Source organism: Diachasmimorpha longicaudata, chromosome 10, assembly GCF_034640455.1.
Source record: "Diachasmimorpha longicaudata isolate KC_UGA_2023 chromosome 10, iyDiaLong2, whole genome shotgun sequence".
Classification (NCBI taxonomy): domain Eukaryota; kingdom Metazoa; phylum Arthropoda; class Insecta; order Hymenoptera; family Braconidae; genus Diachasmimorpha; species Diachasmimorpha longicaudata.
In genome coordinates this window covers 5,122,599-5,142,333 of record NC_087234.1, presented here as the reverse complement: position 1 = coordinate 5,142,333, position 19,735 = coordinate 5,122,599, and the positions used below count along the sequence as shown (strand labels likewise).

The following is a 19,735-nucleotide window of genomic DNA, read 5'->3' as shown; positions in this document are numbered from 1 at the left end:
ACTTGGGAGAAAAATTCTGTAAATCATCTTCCATCAATTTTTTCGTTGTTGAAGACATCAGCCTTAATCTTCCTCTTCTTCCTCGCTTTCGTCAGCAGTTTCCCCCAGAGAGTTTGCGTTTCGTACTGTCATAGTGAGGTCGTGGGTGACTCTGGCGATTCTTGCAGCTGCTTTGAACTTTATAGCTGCTCTCTGCTTCTCCATTTTCTTCTTCCACTATAATAAAAAGGACTCATTGATAATTTCATCCCTCGGTATTGACCTTGAACGTTTTTCTCATTTAAAAAAATAATAAATTAATCATTTGTCGAAATCGACGTAAAAAATCGCTTTAAACCTCGCCAAATTCTTGTGAACAGAAATTTTCTCAAAAAAAACGAAGAATATTTTTTATTCTGTCGTTGAATTTCATTTTTTGCGTCTCAACCCCCAGTAGTTCTACATAATTACCCCCACAACTTTCGGAAATCGATTATGACCACCTCGCGATAGTAATTCTTCGACTTTTATCGACAACTAGGCATCGAATTGCGTTGAAGTGGGGGTAATACATCGTCATGTAAAACCCCAGGAGTGGGGATCACCTATCGTGTGGCTTCGGCTCCTTCCGCCGCGTCTCGTGCCCCTCTGGACGAGAAAATCGACTCTTTTGAGTGCTTCGAGTTCTCGAACTCCTCAATCATTCGATTGTTTGGTTCGACGTTGTGCAGTGCTCTGTTTTTTTAGTGCAGAAACCCCGGAAAATCACGAAATAAAGGCGAAAACACAGCAACTAATAAGCAGCAATAACCCGTGTTTCATAAGTGAGTGATTAATCATGTGATAATAGTGTAAATAACCACCAGTGTAGGAAAACAATCAACAATGGTCCAGCGGTACTCCAATCCCCCGGAAAACATCAACTGAACATTTCATGTGAGTATTGACGACATTTCAATTGTTTTTACCCTTTAAATTAATGGTTTCACTCTTTAATACGTCGTCAAATGTCCAACCAATTTGTGGGAGGAGGAATTATGTGGGGAAAAGCGACCTCGAGGCGACTTTGTGAATCGTAGACAGCTTAACCTCGCAAAGCATGTGTAGTTACACATGCTTATTTGCAAACATTTCGGCTTTCAACAATGTAAATCACAGTTTTGCTTATCTACATTTCTGGAAGGAACTTTGAATAGTTGATTGGCAAACACGAAAGAAACAAGGGATTGCCATAAGTTCAGATCAAAAGTCATTTTAAATAATTCCACATGAACTACCGTTTCGTCTCTCGAGGGTAAGGTCCTCAGGTACTCGTTCATCTCCGGCTTTTGTGGATCAGCAATAGCCAGAACTGAAACACAACCGTCCACAGTTCCCAGGACGATGCTCTTACCATCGTACGTGCTATCCACAGCGCTCAATTCAGCTGGTACTCTGTAATTGGCTATCATTTCGCAATCAGAAGACCTAGAAAAAAAATTTTCTTCTTAGGCCCCTCACCGTCTCCATTAATTTCAATTGATCTATTGATCTCTCACCTGAAGATCCTGATCGTCTTCCTCCCACTGTGGTAATAGAGAACATATTCATCAGTTCTATTGAACATCGAAATCACGGTGAAGACACCTTCAGCAACTTTGGGAATGTACGTCTTCACGGTCGTTCCTTTCTTCAACTCCATGAGCTCCAAACCTCCTCTGAAACCAGAAAAAAATCACTCGCATTCTATTTTCTGTCTGCCATTCTCCTGGCTGAGACCCAGGGAATCAAGACAAAGGACAGACCTGCTAGGAGCATAAAGCGTGTACTTTCCATCTTTACTGATATTCCCACTCCACCTCGGTATGGACCTGATGATTTTCTTCTTGTTGATATCAATAATGCTCCCCTTATCACTCCCGATAATGCCCACCCACTGGGCCTTGTTCGGCATGGGAACCAAGCTGATGATGTCCTTGAATCCAGGCAGCTTGATGGGAATCTTACTCACGAGAGCTCCTGTCTTGGCATTATAAACGATAACAAAGTCCCTGGACAGCTTTTCCGCCCCAGGTACTACCAAAAATGCCCCATCAGACGTGATCACCACTTTCCTAAAAGGCATGCCCGTGTGGCTCCTAACAGGATATTCCACCGAGAACATGGTTCTGCCATCAGGGACGCTTCTCATGACTAGAGTAGCAGTGGTCTTCATGCACTCAACCCCTACCGGGTTAGAAGGTCTGGATACAGCGAGGCACTTGGTCGACTCCTGAAGAAGAGTCAGTTGCCTGATCCCCGGCTGTTCCTCTTTGAACAGCACTTGTTCTGTGATTCTATTCCAGATGAGAAGATTCCCCGATTCCGTTGAAACGATGAATTTTCCATCATGCGTGATTGATGCGTGCGTTACTATCGCCCCCAGGGGACTATCCGCTAGTTTTGACACTAGCTTACCAGACTGCAGGTCCCAGACACCAACACAACTCCTGGTGACAGTTACCGCGAGACTACAGTCCTCAGCAAGACAGATTGAATCGATCTGCAGTTCGTGACGATCGATTACGTGAACCTGCTCGAAGATATTGTCGATGTTCCATACTTTAACACTTCTGTCGATGCTGGAGGTGATGACACTGTTCCAATTGCCAATGGTCAGTGCCTCCAGCTGAATAATCCGCGCGAAGTGTGCGTCGAGGATTTTAACGAGCTCTGATGTCTCCAAGCACCAAACGTAGAGGCTCTTCCTCACTCCCGCCACTGCATAATTCTTGGTACCGCTCACCATTATCGAGTTGGATGACAGCATTCGGGTGCTGATGTTCCTCACGCCATTGGGTAACGAAAGGACGGCTGGCTTGGATGTGTTCTCCAGGAACCAAACGATAAAACCGTTGCCAGTGGTTGCGAGGAGTGTTTCCTCGTGTCTGTCGATCTTCAGTTGAAGGAGGTACTCTGTTTCGTCATTGTAAGCCCTCCCCATGTCGAGCTGCCTCTCCCAGCGGGACTGATCCTCGGAGATGATGAATTTTGTCACTCTGAAGTCGTTGTCGGAGCTACAAGCGTAGAGAGTGCGCTTGTTGTTGGTGAGTACCATTGCTGATCGAAATCGAAGGGAATCCAAAGGCCCTGACGATAGATAGGTGTTCAGCTGCATCATTGGCTCTTCTAGACTACCCGTCCAGAAGACCAGACGATATTCCTCGAGGATTGTGTACTCGACAGTGAGTATCTGCCATTGGTTCGGATCCTCTGGTGATGAGTGCTTGGACAAGAGATTTCCACGAAGATCGAATCGGCACCATCCACTCCTCCCCCAGACAAAAGCGAATTGATTCATCAGGTGGACTCCACAGACGGGCTCCTCTTCTGGCAGAGGATTGTCCACAATGACGAATTCGCTTGTCAACGTGTTCAGGATGACTATCTGATTGTTCGTAGTGAAGGCCGCTGCGTATCTGTTGTCAGGGCTGAGAATGAGCTGCTGCATAATACCCTCTATTCCAGGATTGACATCCCGAGTCATGTCGCTGGTGGAGAGATCCCAAGTAATGAAACGATTGGAGATTGATACCACGTAGCGGTAGTCCGAGGTTAAGCAGAATCCGAAGACTGCGAATTGATGGCCTTCCAGCGAATACTGAAAACAGAAGTCGATGATTTTATAAACAACTTGTTGTGCGTCAAATTCGGCCAAGTGTGTTTTAATTACATCAGTGCCATTGAGAAGATCCTTATAATCACCTTGAGAGGTCCACCGGGTGTATGGAGACAGTGATATAACGGCATCAGTGCACAGTCCTTTGTACCATCTTTATCGCAAGCCCTCAATAGCATCATGATGTTGTAGTTCCCCCCAATTTCCGGAAGAAGTCTTCCTACCAGCTGTGGTGCCAGCATATTCGGATGATTACCGAGAATGGCACCTCCCAATCGTAGGGCATCTGCCACCAGCATCAACTCTCTCACGTGATTCTGGTCCTCAATATTATTGCAAGCGTCTTCAAAGTCCGACAGCACTGCCTGCAGGGGACAGGAGCTTAGCTTGGCATGAAGCCACTCGTAGTTGAACAGCACGTTCTCAAACAGATCCTTGAATCTTCTAGCTCGGACCAGGTGGTACGGTAGCTCACCAAACTTCCTCAAGTTGTATCGCGACAGTTTTCCCTCCTTCGAGTAAAATGCAAGGGGCTGCTCAGGTACTTTACGATCAGCCACACCTTCTTTATCCGTGAGGTTGAATCGATGCCTCTGGATCTCAGTGTACTTGAAGGGCTTTGGCCTTCCACCGCCCCAGATTCCCAGGTAATAATCTGCGATCATCGAGTGAAAGTACATCGCCATGTTCATGTTCTTGAAATATCTCTCCTTCGCGGTATCTCGGAACTGTCTGTGGTACCAGTTGAGTACACTGACACCATCTGCCTCACGCTCACTCAGATAATTCGGCAGATCATTTCTGATTCGCGTCCAGAGAAGCGGGGGAATCCTTCTCACTGGTGGCAAGTGATACTGGTAGACGTCATCCAGGACCTTGTCGTCCAGGGATATCAGATCCTCGAGTTCGGATTCTGATAGACCACTTTTGGCGGCTGTTATGTACGCCAGGGCGTGGAAGACGAGAATTTTTCCGTGCTGTTTCTCGATTCTCTCGAAGAGCATCATGATACTGTCCATCACGGTGCTGGCTAGATGAGTATCCGCTGGTTTTGTGTAGCTTCTCCAACGACATATCTCAGCAAATACCAGCTTCACGAAGATCGGGAGGGAGCACTTGGAGATGGCATTCGCTACGAGACGCCACTGGTAGTTGTTGAGGTCCCGATGAGCTGTCTTCATCCACATCTTGATGACATCCATGGCAAGCTCCTCCCCCAGTGCAGTGACCTCGATGAAACTCTCTTCGGTATCAATCATCCTTCGGAGAAGATGATAGTCACGAGAGATAACGGGGTTGGACTCCTCAGCTGCGCAGGAGAGGATCATCTTGCAATTGGGGGGTAATCTGGTGGGTAGCCATGACAATTTGTTACCCTGGGCCCCTGTCAGTTGATCGACAGAGTCGAGAAACAGGAGGATTGGTTGCTGGGTGGTGGCAAGCGTCAGAAGATGCTTAAAGTGCGCTGTGAGTGGCACCAGGTCATCTGGAATCTCGTCAAATGGAAGCATGAAGTTGTAAGATATCTGTTGACAGATGGATATCAACGTGGGGGTGAGGGCACTGCTGTCCGGGGTTGTACCCAGGTATCTGATGACACTTATTGGTTTTTTCCCTGACAACCAGTTGTTGGAATTGCTGAGTCCCGCACTCTTGGCTAGAAGGGAAGTCTTACCGCAGCCCCCTTCACCGTATAGCACCAGTGGCTTCTCACTCTCCCCCAGCATGTATGTCTTGATCTTCTCCAGAGAGTCCTCACGACCATAGAAAACCTTGACTGAGTTGTTGCACGCGTGGAGATGCTGTAGAAGCTCCGTTATGATCTGGCCCTGGGCTGAACTGTCTTCCTTTCTCATTGCTCTGTCCACTAGCTTCACCATGTTCCTGTAGAAGTGCGTGATGAAGTGCTGGAGATATTCGCTGTGGGTCTCCGGGTCCAGACCCTCTCGGCCAATCCACTCGACTGTATATCGCTGGAGATTTCCACTCTCAATTTTGTTGGGAAGCCGTTCATCTCGTAAATCAGCCAGCAGTCTAGCTGCCTCGTTGTCCAAACTCCTGTTGGCGATGTCCAGAAACAGACCTGCCTTCCGTAAATTCTGGAGATTTATGTTGTTTATGTATCTGACGTATGCCAAGCAATGGTTCTTCGTGTTCTTAACATTGAGAATGCCGTTGATAACCTCTCGCTCGGTCACCGACATGAAGTAGTTGTGCATCGTGTCCTTATCAAATTTTCCAGAGTTGAAGAGTGATTGGGCACCTTTTCTGAACAACTTCTGCATCTTCAGCATTGTGTCCCACCAGATGGCTTGGTCCTCTGCCTGTAGTTTTGGAATTCGTTTGTTGTTGAAGTTCTTCAGAATCGAGGAGATGGGCTGTAAGACGCTGGTGGGAGGCACTGCGTTGCTGTCCTTCTTGTACCACGTATCCAAGACCTCCACCTCCATGCCCTGGCCCTCGAGGTCCGTTCGGAGCATCTCCAGTTCAGAGCTCAATACGTAGGTTGGAATTGGACGGTAACCGTACTTTTGGCCAAGAAATACCTTAAGAAAACCCAGGAAGTTCCAAATTGTTTTATTAGAAAAATTGTTGAACTGTAATTCCAACATTACGGTGGGTGTTGATGAATGTTTGGGATAATTACAACGAAATTGGGCCCCATGGAGAGCCGCTGGCAATTCTCAATTTCCCTCATACAGAGTTCAGTCGTCATATGATCGTCGGTGGCTTCATCACGTACACCCCATCGCATATCCACTACCTGTAAATTGGAAACTCTGACCCACTTCCGGCAACAATACTAGACACGATAATATTATATCATGCCGTACCCCTCCCCCTGACTATGTGGTACCAGGTACCGTTCTAGGATGGGAAAATTTCTAGACTCAAGGCCAAGCCTCACCTGAAACTCTAAACCATGCTTTTCCCGGCAATAATCTTTCAATTTTGGGTAACACTGAGCCATCAAGGTGTTCCTTTCCATTGTCGTGTCTGATTGTTGAAGAGAAATAGAAGAAAATTTTGTGACAGTTCAGTGAGAATAGATGGACAGGGGGCAGGAGAACATATGGGAGGGAAAAACGCAAGAAAATCGTCTGTTGAAAAATTTTACCTGTAAATGTTGAGCTCGTGAAAATCCTCACGATCTTCGAACTCACCGGGGGAAGACTTCTCAGGGATCCCGAGAAAATCGAGTCAATAGTCTTTTCGTCCATTTTCAAATAATTTTAATAAAAATTGGAGATGAAAAAAATTTTAGTCGAGTCACATGTTGCGGGCTCGATTGACGCAGTTCCACTGCAAAACATATCCCACATGTAGGATAAATATTATCACGCAGTGAGGTTGCTACGGCATTGTTTACACTTGGCCTTGAATCATTGATTCACCCTGGAGTCTCCCGAACTCCCCAACCCTTTGCAGTGAAAGCCAAAAAATTCATTTGTTCATAGAATCACATTTTCCCGCACATCCTATCACTTTTGTTACCTTTTTTCAACATTTCCGGCTCAACAAAATTCCTTGTTCCTGATTTCACATTTTCGGTCTAGGTAAAAGGATCTGAAATAATCTCCTGTAAGACATAATCAACAAAAATGGCGCCGCCAGACCCCCTCACGCAGATGAACGCGTACAGATCGTACGTGACGGTGTTGGCGGATCCAGGATCAAAGGACGAGTTGAAACTTAAAGCTGCTCAAGAACTATCTGAGAATTTCGAGGTTATCATGTGCGCCACACAGTACCCGACCTTCCTGGACCACCTGATGAAGATCTTCCTGAAGATCCTGCAGGAGGGGGAGCCACACTTCATATCAGAGTATAATATTCAACAAGTGAGGAAGCTCATCCTCGAGATGATCCATCGATTACCCACTAACGATTATCTCCGGCCTTACGTTAAACAAATTCTGAGTCTTATGCTGAAGCTGCTGGAGACTGAGAACGAGGAGAATATTCTCGTTTGTCTGAGAATTATTATTGAACTGCATAAACAGTATCGACCGCCGTTCAATCCAGAGGTAGGTCATTTCATGAATTATTATTGTTAGAGAACTTGAAGGGGATGTGCTACATCTGCTGATGAGACAATGAGAGGATGAAAATAATTTCTCTGATAATAGTCTCTAGACACTTTATGCTCTATAAAACACCTGCCAAGACCCCTTTTGTGTTTTTCAGATCCAGCACTTTCTCCAATTCGTCAAATCCATCTACTCGGAGCTTCCCAAGAACCTTCCCAAGATATTCGAGCCCCGGCCGCCTCTTCGCGTCAAAGATTTATCAGAAATAAACATCGAGTCCCTCCTGAAGGAGACATTCACAATAACAGCAATTCAAAGTGAGAAAAAAGCAGCAGACGGTACAGTTGTAACATACAATTTAATTCCAAAGGCAGTTCTCTCCTTGAAAGTCCTGCAGGAACTCCCAATAATCGTGGTCCTGATGTATCAGATATATAAACAAAACGTTCATCAAGACGTATCAGACTTCATTCCCTTGATCATGACGACAATAACCTTGCAGCCCTCCCCTCAGCACAGGTCCTCCCCAGGATTCAACAAAGAAGTGTTCGTTGATTTCATGGGGGCTCAGATAAAGACCTTGAGCTTTCTCGCTTACATAATCCGAATTTACCAGGAAGTTGTCTCTCAGCACAGCCAGATGATGGTCAAGGGAATGCTGGGATTGTTGACCCTGTGCCCCATGGAGGTGGCTCACCTCAGGAAGGAGCTGCTGATAGCAGCTCGACACATATTGGCAACAGACCTCAGAAACAAATTTGTCCCCCACATGGAGAGACTGTTCGATGAACAAGTCCTCCTCGGTAATGGCTGGACCACTCATGAGTCCCTCAGGCCTCTCGCCTACTCCACCCTGGCTGACCTCGTCCATCACGTCAGGCAACTCCTACCCTTGTCCGATCTAGCTAGAGCTGTCCACCTCTTCAGCAAGAACGTTCACGACCAGAGCCTCCCCACGACGATTCAGACAATGTCCTGCAAACTTCTGCTGAATCTCGTCGAGTGCATTCGTCAAAGAAGTGATGCTGAGAACTCGACACAGGGCAGAGAACTTCTCATGCGAATGCTCGAGGTCTTTGTTCTCAAATTCAAGACGATAACCAAGCTTCAGATGCCAGTTTTGTTGAACAAAACGAGAGGATCCATTGGCCAGAGTCTTGTTTGTTCTACTGTGGGGACTGATGGAAAAAGTGAAGACGTTAAACCAGTGATCGAGAGTGATGACAAAGAGACCAAATCAAAGTTCGGTTTTCCCCAGTCACAAGCCGCAAATTACAACGTAGCAGACTACCGATCCCTCGTTAAAACACTCGTCTGCGGGGTCAAGACCATCACCTGGGGATGTGCTAATTGTAAGACTGGCCAGGATGTCGTGCAGTCTAAGCAGTTCCAACCGAAGGAGACACTGGTTTTCATCAGGCTTGTTAAGTGGGCTCTTCAGGCGCTTGACATCTACACCATTGGCCCACCAACTGTCGGCCCATCAGTGCCAGGTCAGATTGGGAGACCTGTCCAGCCTCAGACAGTCAGAACTAAGGAGGAAAAGGAGGTGCTTGAACACTTCAGTGGAGTCTTTTCCATGATGAATCCACAGACCTTTCAGGAGATTTTTTCGACGACCATCGATTACATGGTCGAGAGGATATCCAAAAATTGTGCTCTCCAGATTGTTGGGAATTCGTTCCTTGCTAATCCCACTACATCTCCAATATTTGCCACAGTTCTGGTGGAGTATCTTTTGGAGAGAATGAATGACATGGGCTCCAACGTCGAGAGATCAAATTTGTACTTGAGACTGTTCAAGCTTGTATTCGGTTCGGTGTCGTTATTCCCAGCTGAGAATGAACACATGTTGAGACCTCATCTCCATCAGATTGTCAACAGATCCATGGAGCTTGCGATGAGTGCCAAGGAGCCTTACAATTATTTTCTACTGCTCCGAGCCTTGTTCAGATCTATCGGTGGTGGCTCACACGATCTTCTCTACCAGGAGTTTCTTCCCCTCTTGCCAAATTTGTTGGAGGGTCTTAATAGACTTCAATCGGGCCTTCACAAGCAGCACATGAAGGACCTCTTCGTCGAGTTATGCCTGACTGTTCCTGTGAGACTATCGTCATTGCTACCCTATCTACCGATGCTGATGGATCCCCTCGTTTCAGCGTTGAATGGAAGTCACACACTTGTCTCACAGGGTCTGAGAACCCTGGAACTTTGCGTTGACAATCTTCAGCCTGATTTCCTTTACGAGCACATACAACCTGTCCGAGCTGATCTAATGCAAGCCCTCTGGAGGACTCTTCGCAATCCCACGGATCAGGTCGCGCATGTTGCCTTCAGGGTGCTGGGTAAATTCGGTGGTGGAAACAGAAAGATGATGATTGAACCACAGAAGCTTGACTACAACGATCGAGAGACAAATTCCCCATCTATCGTCGCAGTCTTCGTCGATCAGCAGAATAAGCAGGCGTCCATTGACTTCCCTGTGGAGAGAGTCATTGAGACAGCATTTACAGCCTTGAAATCTAACACGACTGATCCATTTTATAGAAGACAGTGTTGGGAGGTGATCAATTGCTATCTGGCAGCATCTCTCAGGCTAAATGACGATCGCTCAGTCCTCTACAAGCTCTTTACCCATCCCAGTTTTAAGGAAGGAAAGATTCCTCATCAGCAGGGACACTACTACAAGTGCCCAGATGTCGTCACGAGAAATGTCCAACAGACAGCGCTCACTGGACTGTTCGTAGCCGCTGCTATCAAAGAGCTGAGGCAGTCTGTTCTGGAGACAATGGTCTCCCTGGTCAGACACTACACGATGATTGCCATCGCACAGCAGGCCGGCCCCTTCTGCCAGACAGCTAAACAGGGACGAATACCTGGGGTGTTGGCACCCATCAATCAGGGGCTCGATCCTCTTGTTCTGATTGATGCCCTCTCTGTCATCATGGGACATGAGGAGAAAGAACTATGTAAACCGGGGCATCTCGCTTTGGTTTTGATATTAGAGACTGCAACCAATATTCTGGGAACCAAGGAAAGAGCCTGTCAACTGCCACTCATGGAGTATCTGGCAGAGAAGATGTGCTCTTTGTGTTATGAACGCGCTTGGTATGCGAAACTCGGTGGCTGCATTGCTATCAAATTTCTCTTCGAGCATATGGCGACAAAATGGGTGTTGAATCACCTATTTGTCTTCCTCAAAGCCCTGATGTTCGTGATGATGGATCTGACTGGAGAGGTATCGAATGGCGCCATTGATATGGCCAAAGCCAATCTGGAGCAGATGCTCAGGGTGTGCGTTAACTCTGGAATTGTCAAGAAGGAGATGATGGAGACTGATGATCAAGACGACATAACCTCTCAAGATCTCATAGAATCCCAGAACAAGAGTCTCTACGAAGTTACTCATGAGTTGGTGAGACAGGTAACGTCTCCTCACACTATTGTTCGGGAACAGGCGATGGCTTCGCTTCGACTTTTAGCTGAAATCCAGCAGAAAACTGTGACTGAAGTTATGGAGCCACACAAGGAGGTTCTCGCTGACATGATTCCACCGAAGAAACATCTACTGAGGCATCAGCCTGCCAATGCCCAGATTGGGCTGATGGATGGAAACACTTTCTGCACGACTCTATCACCCAGACTCTTCACCATTGATCTGCAGATTATGGAGCACAAGGTGTTCTTCCAGGAGTTGTTGACACTCTCAGAGGCTGAGGACACAACTCTGCAGAAGCTTCCGTGCTATAAATCAGTGACCAATCTCATTCCACTGAGGAAATCTGCGTTAAGAGCACTAGCAGCCTGTCATTATATTGTCAATTGTCGTGACAAGATTTTCGGGGTTCTTTACAAAGCCCTGGAGAAGCCCAATGGTGAGCTACAGGAGGCCGCCTTCGAGTGCATGAAGAAATTCATTGCTGGATTTCAGATTGAAATGGAGAATGTTCACTCAATCATGAGACCCATGCTGCTGACCCTTGGTGATCACAGGAATCTCTCTCTCAATTGTGTCAAAAGGCTGTCCTATCTGACGCAGCTGTTTCCAAGTACCTTCAGCATCACCCTCTGCGAACAACTCCTTCAACATCTCAAGAAACTATTGGAGAATCTGATACAGGCGCACAAGGGTGTGTCCAAGTCAGGTGAAAACGAGCAGAAAATTGCGACGATTATCGGCATCTTCCATCAGATTCCAGCAGCCACTCCAAAGTTCATAGATGTCCTCTGTCGACTGGTCCTCCAGGCTGAAAAGTCACTGCTCGTCGAAGCATCTAGTCCATTCAGAATTCCACTGATGAGATTTTTACTGAGATACCCTACTGAAACCCTGAATCTCTTCTTGCACGACAACAACATCAAGGATCAGCAGTGGTCGAGGTACCTGGAGTTCTTGATCAAGCATAAGGAGGGAAAACCCTTCAGGGATGTTCTTCACAACAGCACTGCTCGGCTGATCACAATGCTGCTGGCTCATTCCCAAACAAACTCAACACTAACGCCACCGGAGAAGAGTGAGCTCCAGCATCAGGCCATCAGGATCGTATCAGTATTGATAAAGTACGATGAGCAATGGCTTTTCAATCAGAATCAGCTAATTGCAGCATTGAAGCAGATCTGGTGCAACGACGACTATCAAGCCCTTCACAAACGAGTTGATTCTGTTGATTTTTCACGCTGGAAGGAGCCCAAATTGATCGTCAAAATACTCCTCCACTATTTTGGTCATCATCCCAACGACATTGATCTTCTCTTCCAGCTGCTAAGGGCCAACTGCGATCGCTTCATACCAGACTTCCAGTTTCTACGAGACTTCCTCGAGACAACTGTTGCTCAGGAATACACGGTGGAGTGGAAACGCGCAGCTTTTTTCATATTCGTCGAACACTTTCCCACCAACAATATGTCACAAGAGCTGAAAGCCAAGGTCCTCCAGTTGATTATCATCCCCTGCTTCGCTGTCAGCTTCGAACGAGGTGAAGGTGTCAAGCTTGTAGGTGGTGCACCAATGCCCTACCAGGACAATCCTGAGAATGTTGTTTCCGTATTCATCAGCAAGATCATCGATCCTGACAATCCCTTCGGCTCAGCCGACTGTGTAAGAATTTCACTTCTCCAATTCTCCTGTCTCCTCGTTGAACAAGCCAGTCAGCACATTCACGATGCTACCAACAAACGACAGGGGAACAAGCTGAGGCGACTCATGACCTTTGCCTGGCCCTGCCTACTCGGCAAGAACTGCGTAGATCCAGCGACAAGGTATCATGGACATCTTCTCTTGTCCCACATAATCGCCAAATTCGCCATTCACAAGAGAATTGTCCTCCAAGTGTTTCACTCACTCCTCAAGGCACATGCAGTCGAAGCGAGGAGTGTTGTCCGGCAGGCCCTGGAGATCCTAACACCTGCGATGCCAGTAAGGATGGAAGATGGTAACACAATGCTGACGCACTGGACCAAGAAAATAATCGTCGAGGAGGGCCACTCCATGCAGCAACTGTTCCATATTCTTCAGCTTGTCGTTCGTCATTACAAGGTCTACTATCCCGTTCGTCATCATCTGGTACAGCACATGGTGAACTCCATTCAGAGGCTTGGATTCAGTCCAACCGCGACTATTGAACATCGAAGACTGGCTGTTGAGCTTGCTGAGGTGATCATCAAGTGGGAGTTGCACAGAATTAAGGATGAGGCCGAGGCCGCCGGTGAAGTCGTTAACCAGGCATCTGGTGCAGTCAAACGACAGATTCCCGCTGAAGATCCGTCGGCGAAGAGAACTGCTGTGGGCCAAGCTATGAGTCCAGGGGTTCTTGTCCAACCCAGGGTCGAACCCGGGTCAACAAAGCCTATTGAACGCGCTCACGCAGACGCCATTTTGAATTTTTTACTGAGATTAGCCTGTCAGGTTAACGACGGCACCACCACCACCACACCCGCGGCCACCACAGCCGCCGTTGCTGCAGCCGCAGCAGCAGCCTCTGGAGCCACTGCCACAGCAGCTGCAACGGCCACCGCTAATGCTAATGCAGCTGCTGCCACAGCTGCACAAGGAGGAAATCCCGGTGAACAACTGTCAAGGAGATGTGTTACACTTCTGAAGATGGCCTTGAAACCAGATGTCTGGCCGCAGTCGTGCGATCTGAAGCTAGCCTGGTTGGACAAGGTCTTTGCGAGTGTTGACAATGCTCAGCCGAATTATGGAAACATCTGCACGGCTCTTGAGCTCGTCACATTCCTCCTTGGGGTGATGAAGCGAGACCAGATATTGGCGAGTTTTAAACCTCTTCAGCGGGGTCTGGGGGCCTGCATCGCCAGTACCAATACCAAAGTCATCAGGCTTGTTCATGGACTCTTATCCAGACTGATGACATTGTTCCCAACAGAACCGACTACCTCACCTGTTGCCTCCAAACACGAGGAGCTCGACACCCTGTACACGACTATTGGAAAATTTGTCCTCGATGGATTAACGGCTTACGAGAAGAACGCTTCAGCCACCCCAAGCACTCTGTTTGGTACCTTGATGATGCTAAAGGCAGCCTGCACCAACAATCAGAGCTACATTGATCGACTGATCACACCGTTCATGCGTGTACTCCAGAAAATGGCTAAAGATCATCTCCATTCCACCCAGACTGAGTCCAATCCCGTTGGGAGTGAGCTGCTGATCCTCAGCTTGGACCTTGTCAAGAGCAGGGTTGTTGTGATGGGAGGGGACATGAGGAAGTTGTTCATTGGCGCCATCCTCGTGGGTCTCATCGAGAAAACTCAGGATATCAAGGTCATGAAGGCAATAACCAAGATGATGGAGGAGTGGATGAAGAATAAAAATCCCATTGCGATGAATCAGGCACCCAGCCTTCGAGAGAAGTCAATTCTCCTCGTGAAGATGATGCAGTATGTGGAGAAGAGGTTCCCGGATGATCTTGAGCTCAATGGACAGTTTCTCGAGCTCGTTAACTTCGTTTATCGAGATGAGGCACTCAAGTCCTCGGAGCTTACCTCAAAACTCGAGCCAGCTTTTCTCAGTGGCCTGAGGTGTATTCAACCCCACATCAGAGCCAAGTTTTTTGAAGTGTTCGATGGCTCAATGCGACGAAGACTCCACGACAGACTACTGTACATCGTCTGCAGTCAGAGTTGGGACGCCATGGGGCCACATTACTGGATTAAACAGTGCATTGAGCTCCTCTTGGTGACGGCGTCATCAACAACTCAGATCCAATTATCAAATCAAGACACACTTCTTCCATCTGTCAACTCAATCATCAACATGGCGGATTCTGAGGACCTGAAGGGCTTTATGATGTACACAAACGTGAAGGAGGAGCCTCAGGACGTCCACGAGCACATGGAAATCTCGGCTGATGTGGTAGAGGGAAGAGACTCGAAGGAGTCGATAATAAAGGATAAAGGCGAGATCTTTGATCTTGATCTGTCGACAGTGGATTCCAGTGAGACGGTCGCTGAGGACGTCGTGAAGACAGTCACCGAGCAGACAGGTACACTAACGCAACTAGTCACCAAACAATCGGACTTCATTAGTCAGTCGAGGAAAATCAGAACGGAGCAGCTGTTGAACTCTGCCTCTCAACTCTGTCACATGGACACCAACCTAGCTGAGCGCGTCTGGCTGGACACATTCCCCCGACTGTGGTCCATCCTGGATGACCACCAGCACAATACTCTCATCGGCGAGATTGTTCCGTTCGTGTGCTCCGGGACTCACGTGATCCAGAAGGATTGTCATCCCTCAGCTATTGCAACATTCGTGGAGGCACTCGCTCACTGTGAGCCCCCAGTCCACATGAGGCCGGCTTTGATGAAGTACTTGGGCAGATCTCACAATCTCTGGCACAGGATGACCCTGAGCCTCGAGCAGATGGCTTTTGATGGCAATAATGCGGGGAGTAGTGGCAACAGAAAGTCTAGGGACACTGATTGCTATGATTTCGAACCTGACAACAGCCCTCACGCTGAAGTATTGGATTCATTATCAGACATGTATTCTTTGCTATGCGAGGAGGACATGTGGGCTGGCCTTTGGCAGAAGCACGCGCACTACAAGGAGACTCTCCAGGCAACAGCACTGGAACAACAAGGATTTTTCGAGCAAGCCCAGACTGCTTATGACCTGGCAATGACAAAATTTAAACAGGATTACGTGCAAGCACCTGCACCATTCAAGACCCAACGAGAGGCCATCCTCTGGGAGCATCACTGGATCAGATGTGCCAAAGAGTTGAATCAGTGGGATCTTCTTCTGGAGTATGGAAGTAAAAAGTCGGAGAGAAATCCTTTCCTTATTCTCGAGAGCTCTTGGAGAATTCCAAACTGGGGATTGATGAAGGAGGCCCTGGCACAGGTCGAGCACAACTGCCCTAAGGAGATGGCGTGGAAGGTAAATCTGTATCGTGGCTTTCTCGCCATCTGTCATTCGGAGGATCAGCATCTCAATGCAGTCGAAAGATACGTGGAACTGGCATCGGGTTTGTGCATGAGAGAGTGGAGGAGGCTTCCTCACATAGTCTCTCACATTCATCTGCCTCTTCTCCAGGCAGCTCAGCAGATAATGGAGCTGCAGGAGGCCATGCAAATACATCAGGGCCTCATTCACGGACGTTCCTCGTCCCTTCACGATATGAAGGCCATCGTCAAGACGTGGAGAAATCGTTTACCAGTCATCGCTGACGACTTGAGCCACTGGTCTGACATATTCACCTGGCGTCAGCATCATTACACTTTCATCTCTTCTCACTACGATGCACAGCAGGACCAGACAACTAATCATTCAATGTTTGGGGTGCACGCCTCAGCACAAGCGATCATTCATTTTGGAAAAATCGCCAGGAAGCACAATCTCACTGGTGTCTGTCTAGATTCACTCTCCAGGATTTACACAATTCCAAGTGTTCCCATCGTCGACTGCTTCCAGAAGATCAGGCAGCAGGTGAAGTGCTACCTCCAAATGGCCTCTGTCAGCGGTAAAAACGAGCTTCAGGACGGCCTCGAGGTGATCGAATCGACGAATCTCAAGTACTTCACGAAGGAGATGACTGCTGAGTTCTACGCCCTCAAGGGAATGCTCCTGTCGCAAATTGGAAGATCAGACGACGCCAACAAGGCTTTCTCAGCTGCTGTCCAGATGCACGATACTTTGGTCAAGGCCTGGGCTCTCTGGGGGGATTATCTCGAACACATATTCACACGTGACTCTAGACAGATATCAATCGGTGTGTCAGCTATCACGTGCTTCCTGCACGCATGCAGACATCAGAATGAATCCAAGTCAAGGAAGTACTTGGCCAAAGTCCTGTGGCTGTTGACCTACGACGATGAGAAATTCTCATTGATGGAGGCACTGGATAAGTACGCCGTTGGGGTACCACCCATCCAGTGGCTACCCTGGATACCTCAGTTATTGATGTGTCTCGTCAGGAATGAAGGGAACGTCATACTTAATTTGCTGTCACAAGTTGGGAGAATGTTTCCACAGGCTGTTTACTTCTCCATTAGGACTCTCTATCTCACCCTGAAGATCGAACAAAGGGAGAGGTACAAGAGTGCTGAGCTGGCTGGTAAGACTGAGGAGGGCAGGGGGGTACAGCCTGGTCCTGAGACCGGACCCATCAGGGCAACACCACCTATGTGGAGGTGCTCCAAAATCATGCACATGCAGAGGGACATTCATCCGACTATTCTATCATCTCTGGAGGGTATCGTCGACCAGATGGTTTGGTTCAGAGAGACTTGGTACGAGGAAGTACTCAGGCAGCTCAGGCAGGGCCTTGCCAAGTGCTATGCCATTGCTTTTGAGAATAGGGGGGCTGTGTCTGAAGCCACCATCACTCCTCATACCCTCAATTTTGTGAAAAAACTCGTTTCGACTTTTGGAATTGGCATTGAGAATATATCATCGTCGCAGAATGTCAATAATACTTTTGGTTCAGCTGCTTCCGAGAGCCTTGCCAGGAGAGCACAGGCCACTGTTCAGGATCCTGTCTTCCAGAAGATGAAGGGGCAATTCACCTCTGATTTTGATTTCACCGTTCCTGGGGCCAGGCTCCTTCATAACTTGATTAACAAACTGAAGAAGTGGATCAAGATCCTGGAGGGGAAGACCAAGCAGTTGCCCAAGTCTTTTCTCATTGAGGAGAAGTGCAGATTTCTCAGTAATTTCAGTCTTAAGACTGCAGAGGTTGAACTACCTGGGGAGTTTCTGCTCCCCAAGCATTCACATTACTACGTCAGAATTGCCAGGTTCATGCCAAGGGTGGAAGTGGTCCAGAGGCACAACACAGCAGCCAGAAGACTAAGGATCCGAGGTCACAACGGAAGGCTATATCCCTACCTAGTGGTTAATGACGCTGGGCTCGGGGACGCTAGACGAGAGGAGAGAGTCCTTCAATTACTCAGGATGTTGAATCACTACCTGGCGAAGCAGAAGGAAACCTCGAGAAGATTTTTGCATTTCACAGTGCCCAGGGTTGTGGCTGTGTCACCCCAAATGAGGCTTGTCGAGGACAATCCAGCGTCCGTATCCCTCCTGGACATCTACAAGAAGGGCTGTACAAAGATGGGAATTGAGCATGACGCCCCAATAGCCAGGTACTACGAGAGGCTGGCGGCTGTTCAGGCGAGAGGAGCTCAAGCCAGCCACCAGGTACTCAGGGACATTCTCAAGGAGGTACAGACCACCATGGTCCCCAGGACAATGCTGAGGGATTGGGCAGTCAAGACCTTCCCCTCAGCCACTGACTACTGGACCTTCAGAAAGATGTTTACACTTCAGTTGTCCCTCGCTTGTTTTGCTGAGTACGTCCTCCACTTGACGAGACTCAATCCTGATATGATGTACGTTCATCAGGACTCAGGTCTCATCAATGTCGCCTACTTCAAGTTTGATATTGATGACACCAGTGGGGAACTCGACGCCAACAGGCCTGTGCCCTTCCGGCTCACTCCCAATATCCTCGAGTTCCTGACAACAACTGGAGTTTCTGGACCTCTTACAGCCTCAGCCATTGCCACTGCCAGGTGTCTCGTACAGCCTTCCTTCAAAGTCCACACGATCCTCAGGGCCATTCTCAGGGATGAGGTCATTGCTGACCATAACAAGAAGCAGGATGACCCTGAGAATGCAACACAGGTTCAGGACATGAAGGGAGAACTGCTGATCACCATGGTGACTAGGGCTGTCAATGCTATTGTGCAGAGGCTCAATTCACTGGCGACCTTCGATGGAACTGACAGCAAAGTTAGCACACTTGTTGCTGCTGCCAACAGTCATGACAATCTTTGTAGGATGGATCCTAGTTGGCATCCGTGGTTGTAAATTTTGGAAGTGTACAGACAATTGGTATTTGTGACAGTGTCGAGAGTGATTTGTGCGGGTAATTTTGTAAACTACAAAAAAATGTCTCATGGCTGCTTTCCAACAAAAACAATTGAGAGCTTCTCATTTTTGTTTGTCTGGTCAGTTTGATTTATGAACTGAGAATAAATTATGTGGGTAATAACTGTTTCTATGAAAAAAAGTCATGAGACCTTTTTTGTAGGGAATCCGCACACTTTCTCTGTTGATCCCAATTCACGAGAATTAATAAGAATTAGTGTTTAATTATTGACAGACATGAATTTAAGAAAAAGATACCGAGACTTTCTTCTGTAAATATTTTATAATTAATTACTGTTTGATTTATAAATTAATTTCGAGAATACGACCATTATTTCGTGGAAAATAATGGATATGCAATGACTTAATGGAGGGAACAATTAACAGGTTGGATTAATGGAGTATAAATAAATGCAGTGGTTTTCTTTATAACAAATGTTTTATTCATTTCTTCTTTCATAGAAAAATCATTGATTGAAAAAGATTAGATTTTCTCCACTTCGAATAATTTTATAAAAATTATGAAAAGCTTGAGAGAATGGAGGGAAGAGTAGAACAAATGAGGTGATAAAGTTCGAGTATCTATTGTTCCTCAAACCAAGTTGGAGAAAATACCGAAAAAATGTTGAAGCGATTGATTTCGAGGAATTTCCTTCGATTTTATTCAGACAAAGCGTGCGATGAGAGACCACT

General features: G+C 47.3%; 2 protein-coding genes across 3 annotated transcripts; one reads left to right on the top strand and one right to left on the bottom strand.

Annotated features, from left to right (window-relative positions):
* Positions 1–58: 58 nt before the first annotated feature.
* On the bottom strand, positions 59–7,495 carry LOC135166480 (NACHT and WD repeat domain-containing protein 2). Of its 2 annotated transcripts, XM_064128735.1 has the most exons (8): positions 6,735–7,495; positions 6,525–6,613; positions 6,264–6,380; positions 3,703–6,162; positions 1,764–3,598; positions 1,518–1,676; positions 1,257–1,446; positions 59–216 (listed from the first exon to the last, which is right to left on the bottom strand). In XM_064128735.1, exons 1-8 carry the CDS (start codon positions 6,835–6,837, stop codon positions 64–66), a joined length of 5,106 nt encoding a protein of 1,701 aa, XP_063984805.1. In that variant the 5' UTR covers positions 6,838–7,495; the 3' UTR covers positions 59–63. The 2 variants fall into 2 exon arrangements, with proteins under 2 accessions (XP_063984805.1, XP_063984806.1); XM_064128736.1 differs by lacking the exon at positions 6,525–6,613 and having other exon boundaries at positions 7,112–7,494.
* Positions 784–19,478, top strand: Nipped-a (Nipped-A). The gene is made up of 3 exons (XM_064128732.1): positions 784–915; positions 7,174–7,644; positions 7,805–19,478. Exons 2-3 carry the CDS (start codon positions 7,219–7,221, stop codon positions 18,980–18,982), a joined length of 11,604 nt encoding a protein of 3,867 aa, XP_063984802.1. The 5' UTR covers positions 784–915; positions 7,174–7,218; the 3' UTR covers positions 18,983–19,478.
* The last annotated feature ends 257 nt before the right edge of the window (positions 19,479–19,735 follow it).

Coding starts and splice junctions, on each gene's coding strand:
- LOC135166480 (XM_064128735.1), bottom strand. CDS start 6,837: ATGGACGAAAAGACTATTGACTCGATTTTCTCGGGATCCCTGAGAAGT. Junction 6,614..6,734: donor CACGAGCTCAACATTTACAG/GTAAAATTTTTC, acceptor TTCAACAATCAG/ACACGACAATGGAAAGGAAC. Junction 3,599..3,702: donor CACCCGGTGGACCTCTCAAG/GTGATTATAAGG, acceptor TTCTGTTTTCAG/TATTCGCTGGAAGGCCATCA.
- Nipped-a (XM_064128732.1), top strand. CDS start 7,219: ATGGCGCCGCCAGACCCCCTCACGCAGATGAACGCGTACAGATCGTAC. Junction 7,645..7,804: donor GACCGCCGTTCAATCCAGAG/GTAGGTCATTTC, acceptor TGTGTTTTTCAG/ATCCAGCACTTTCTCCAATT.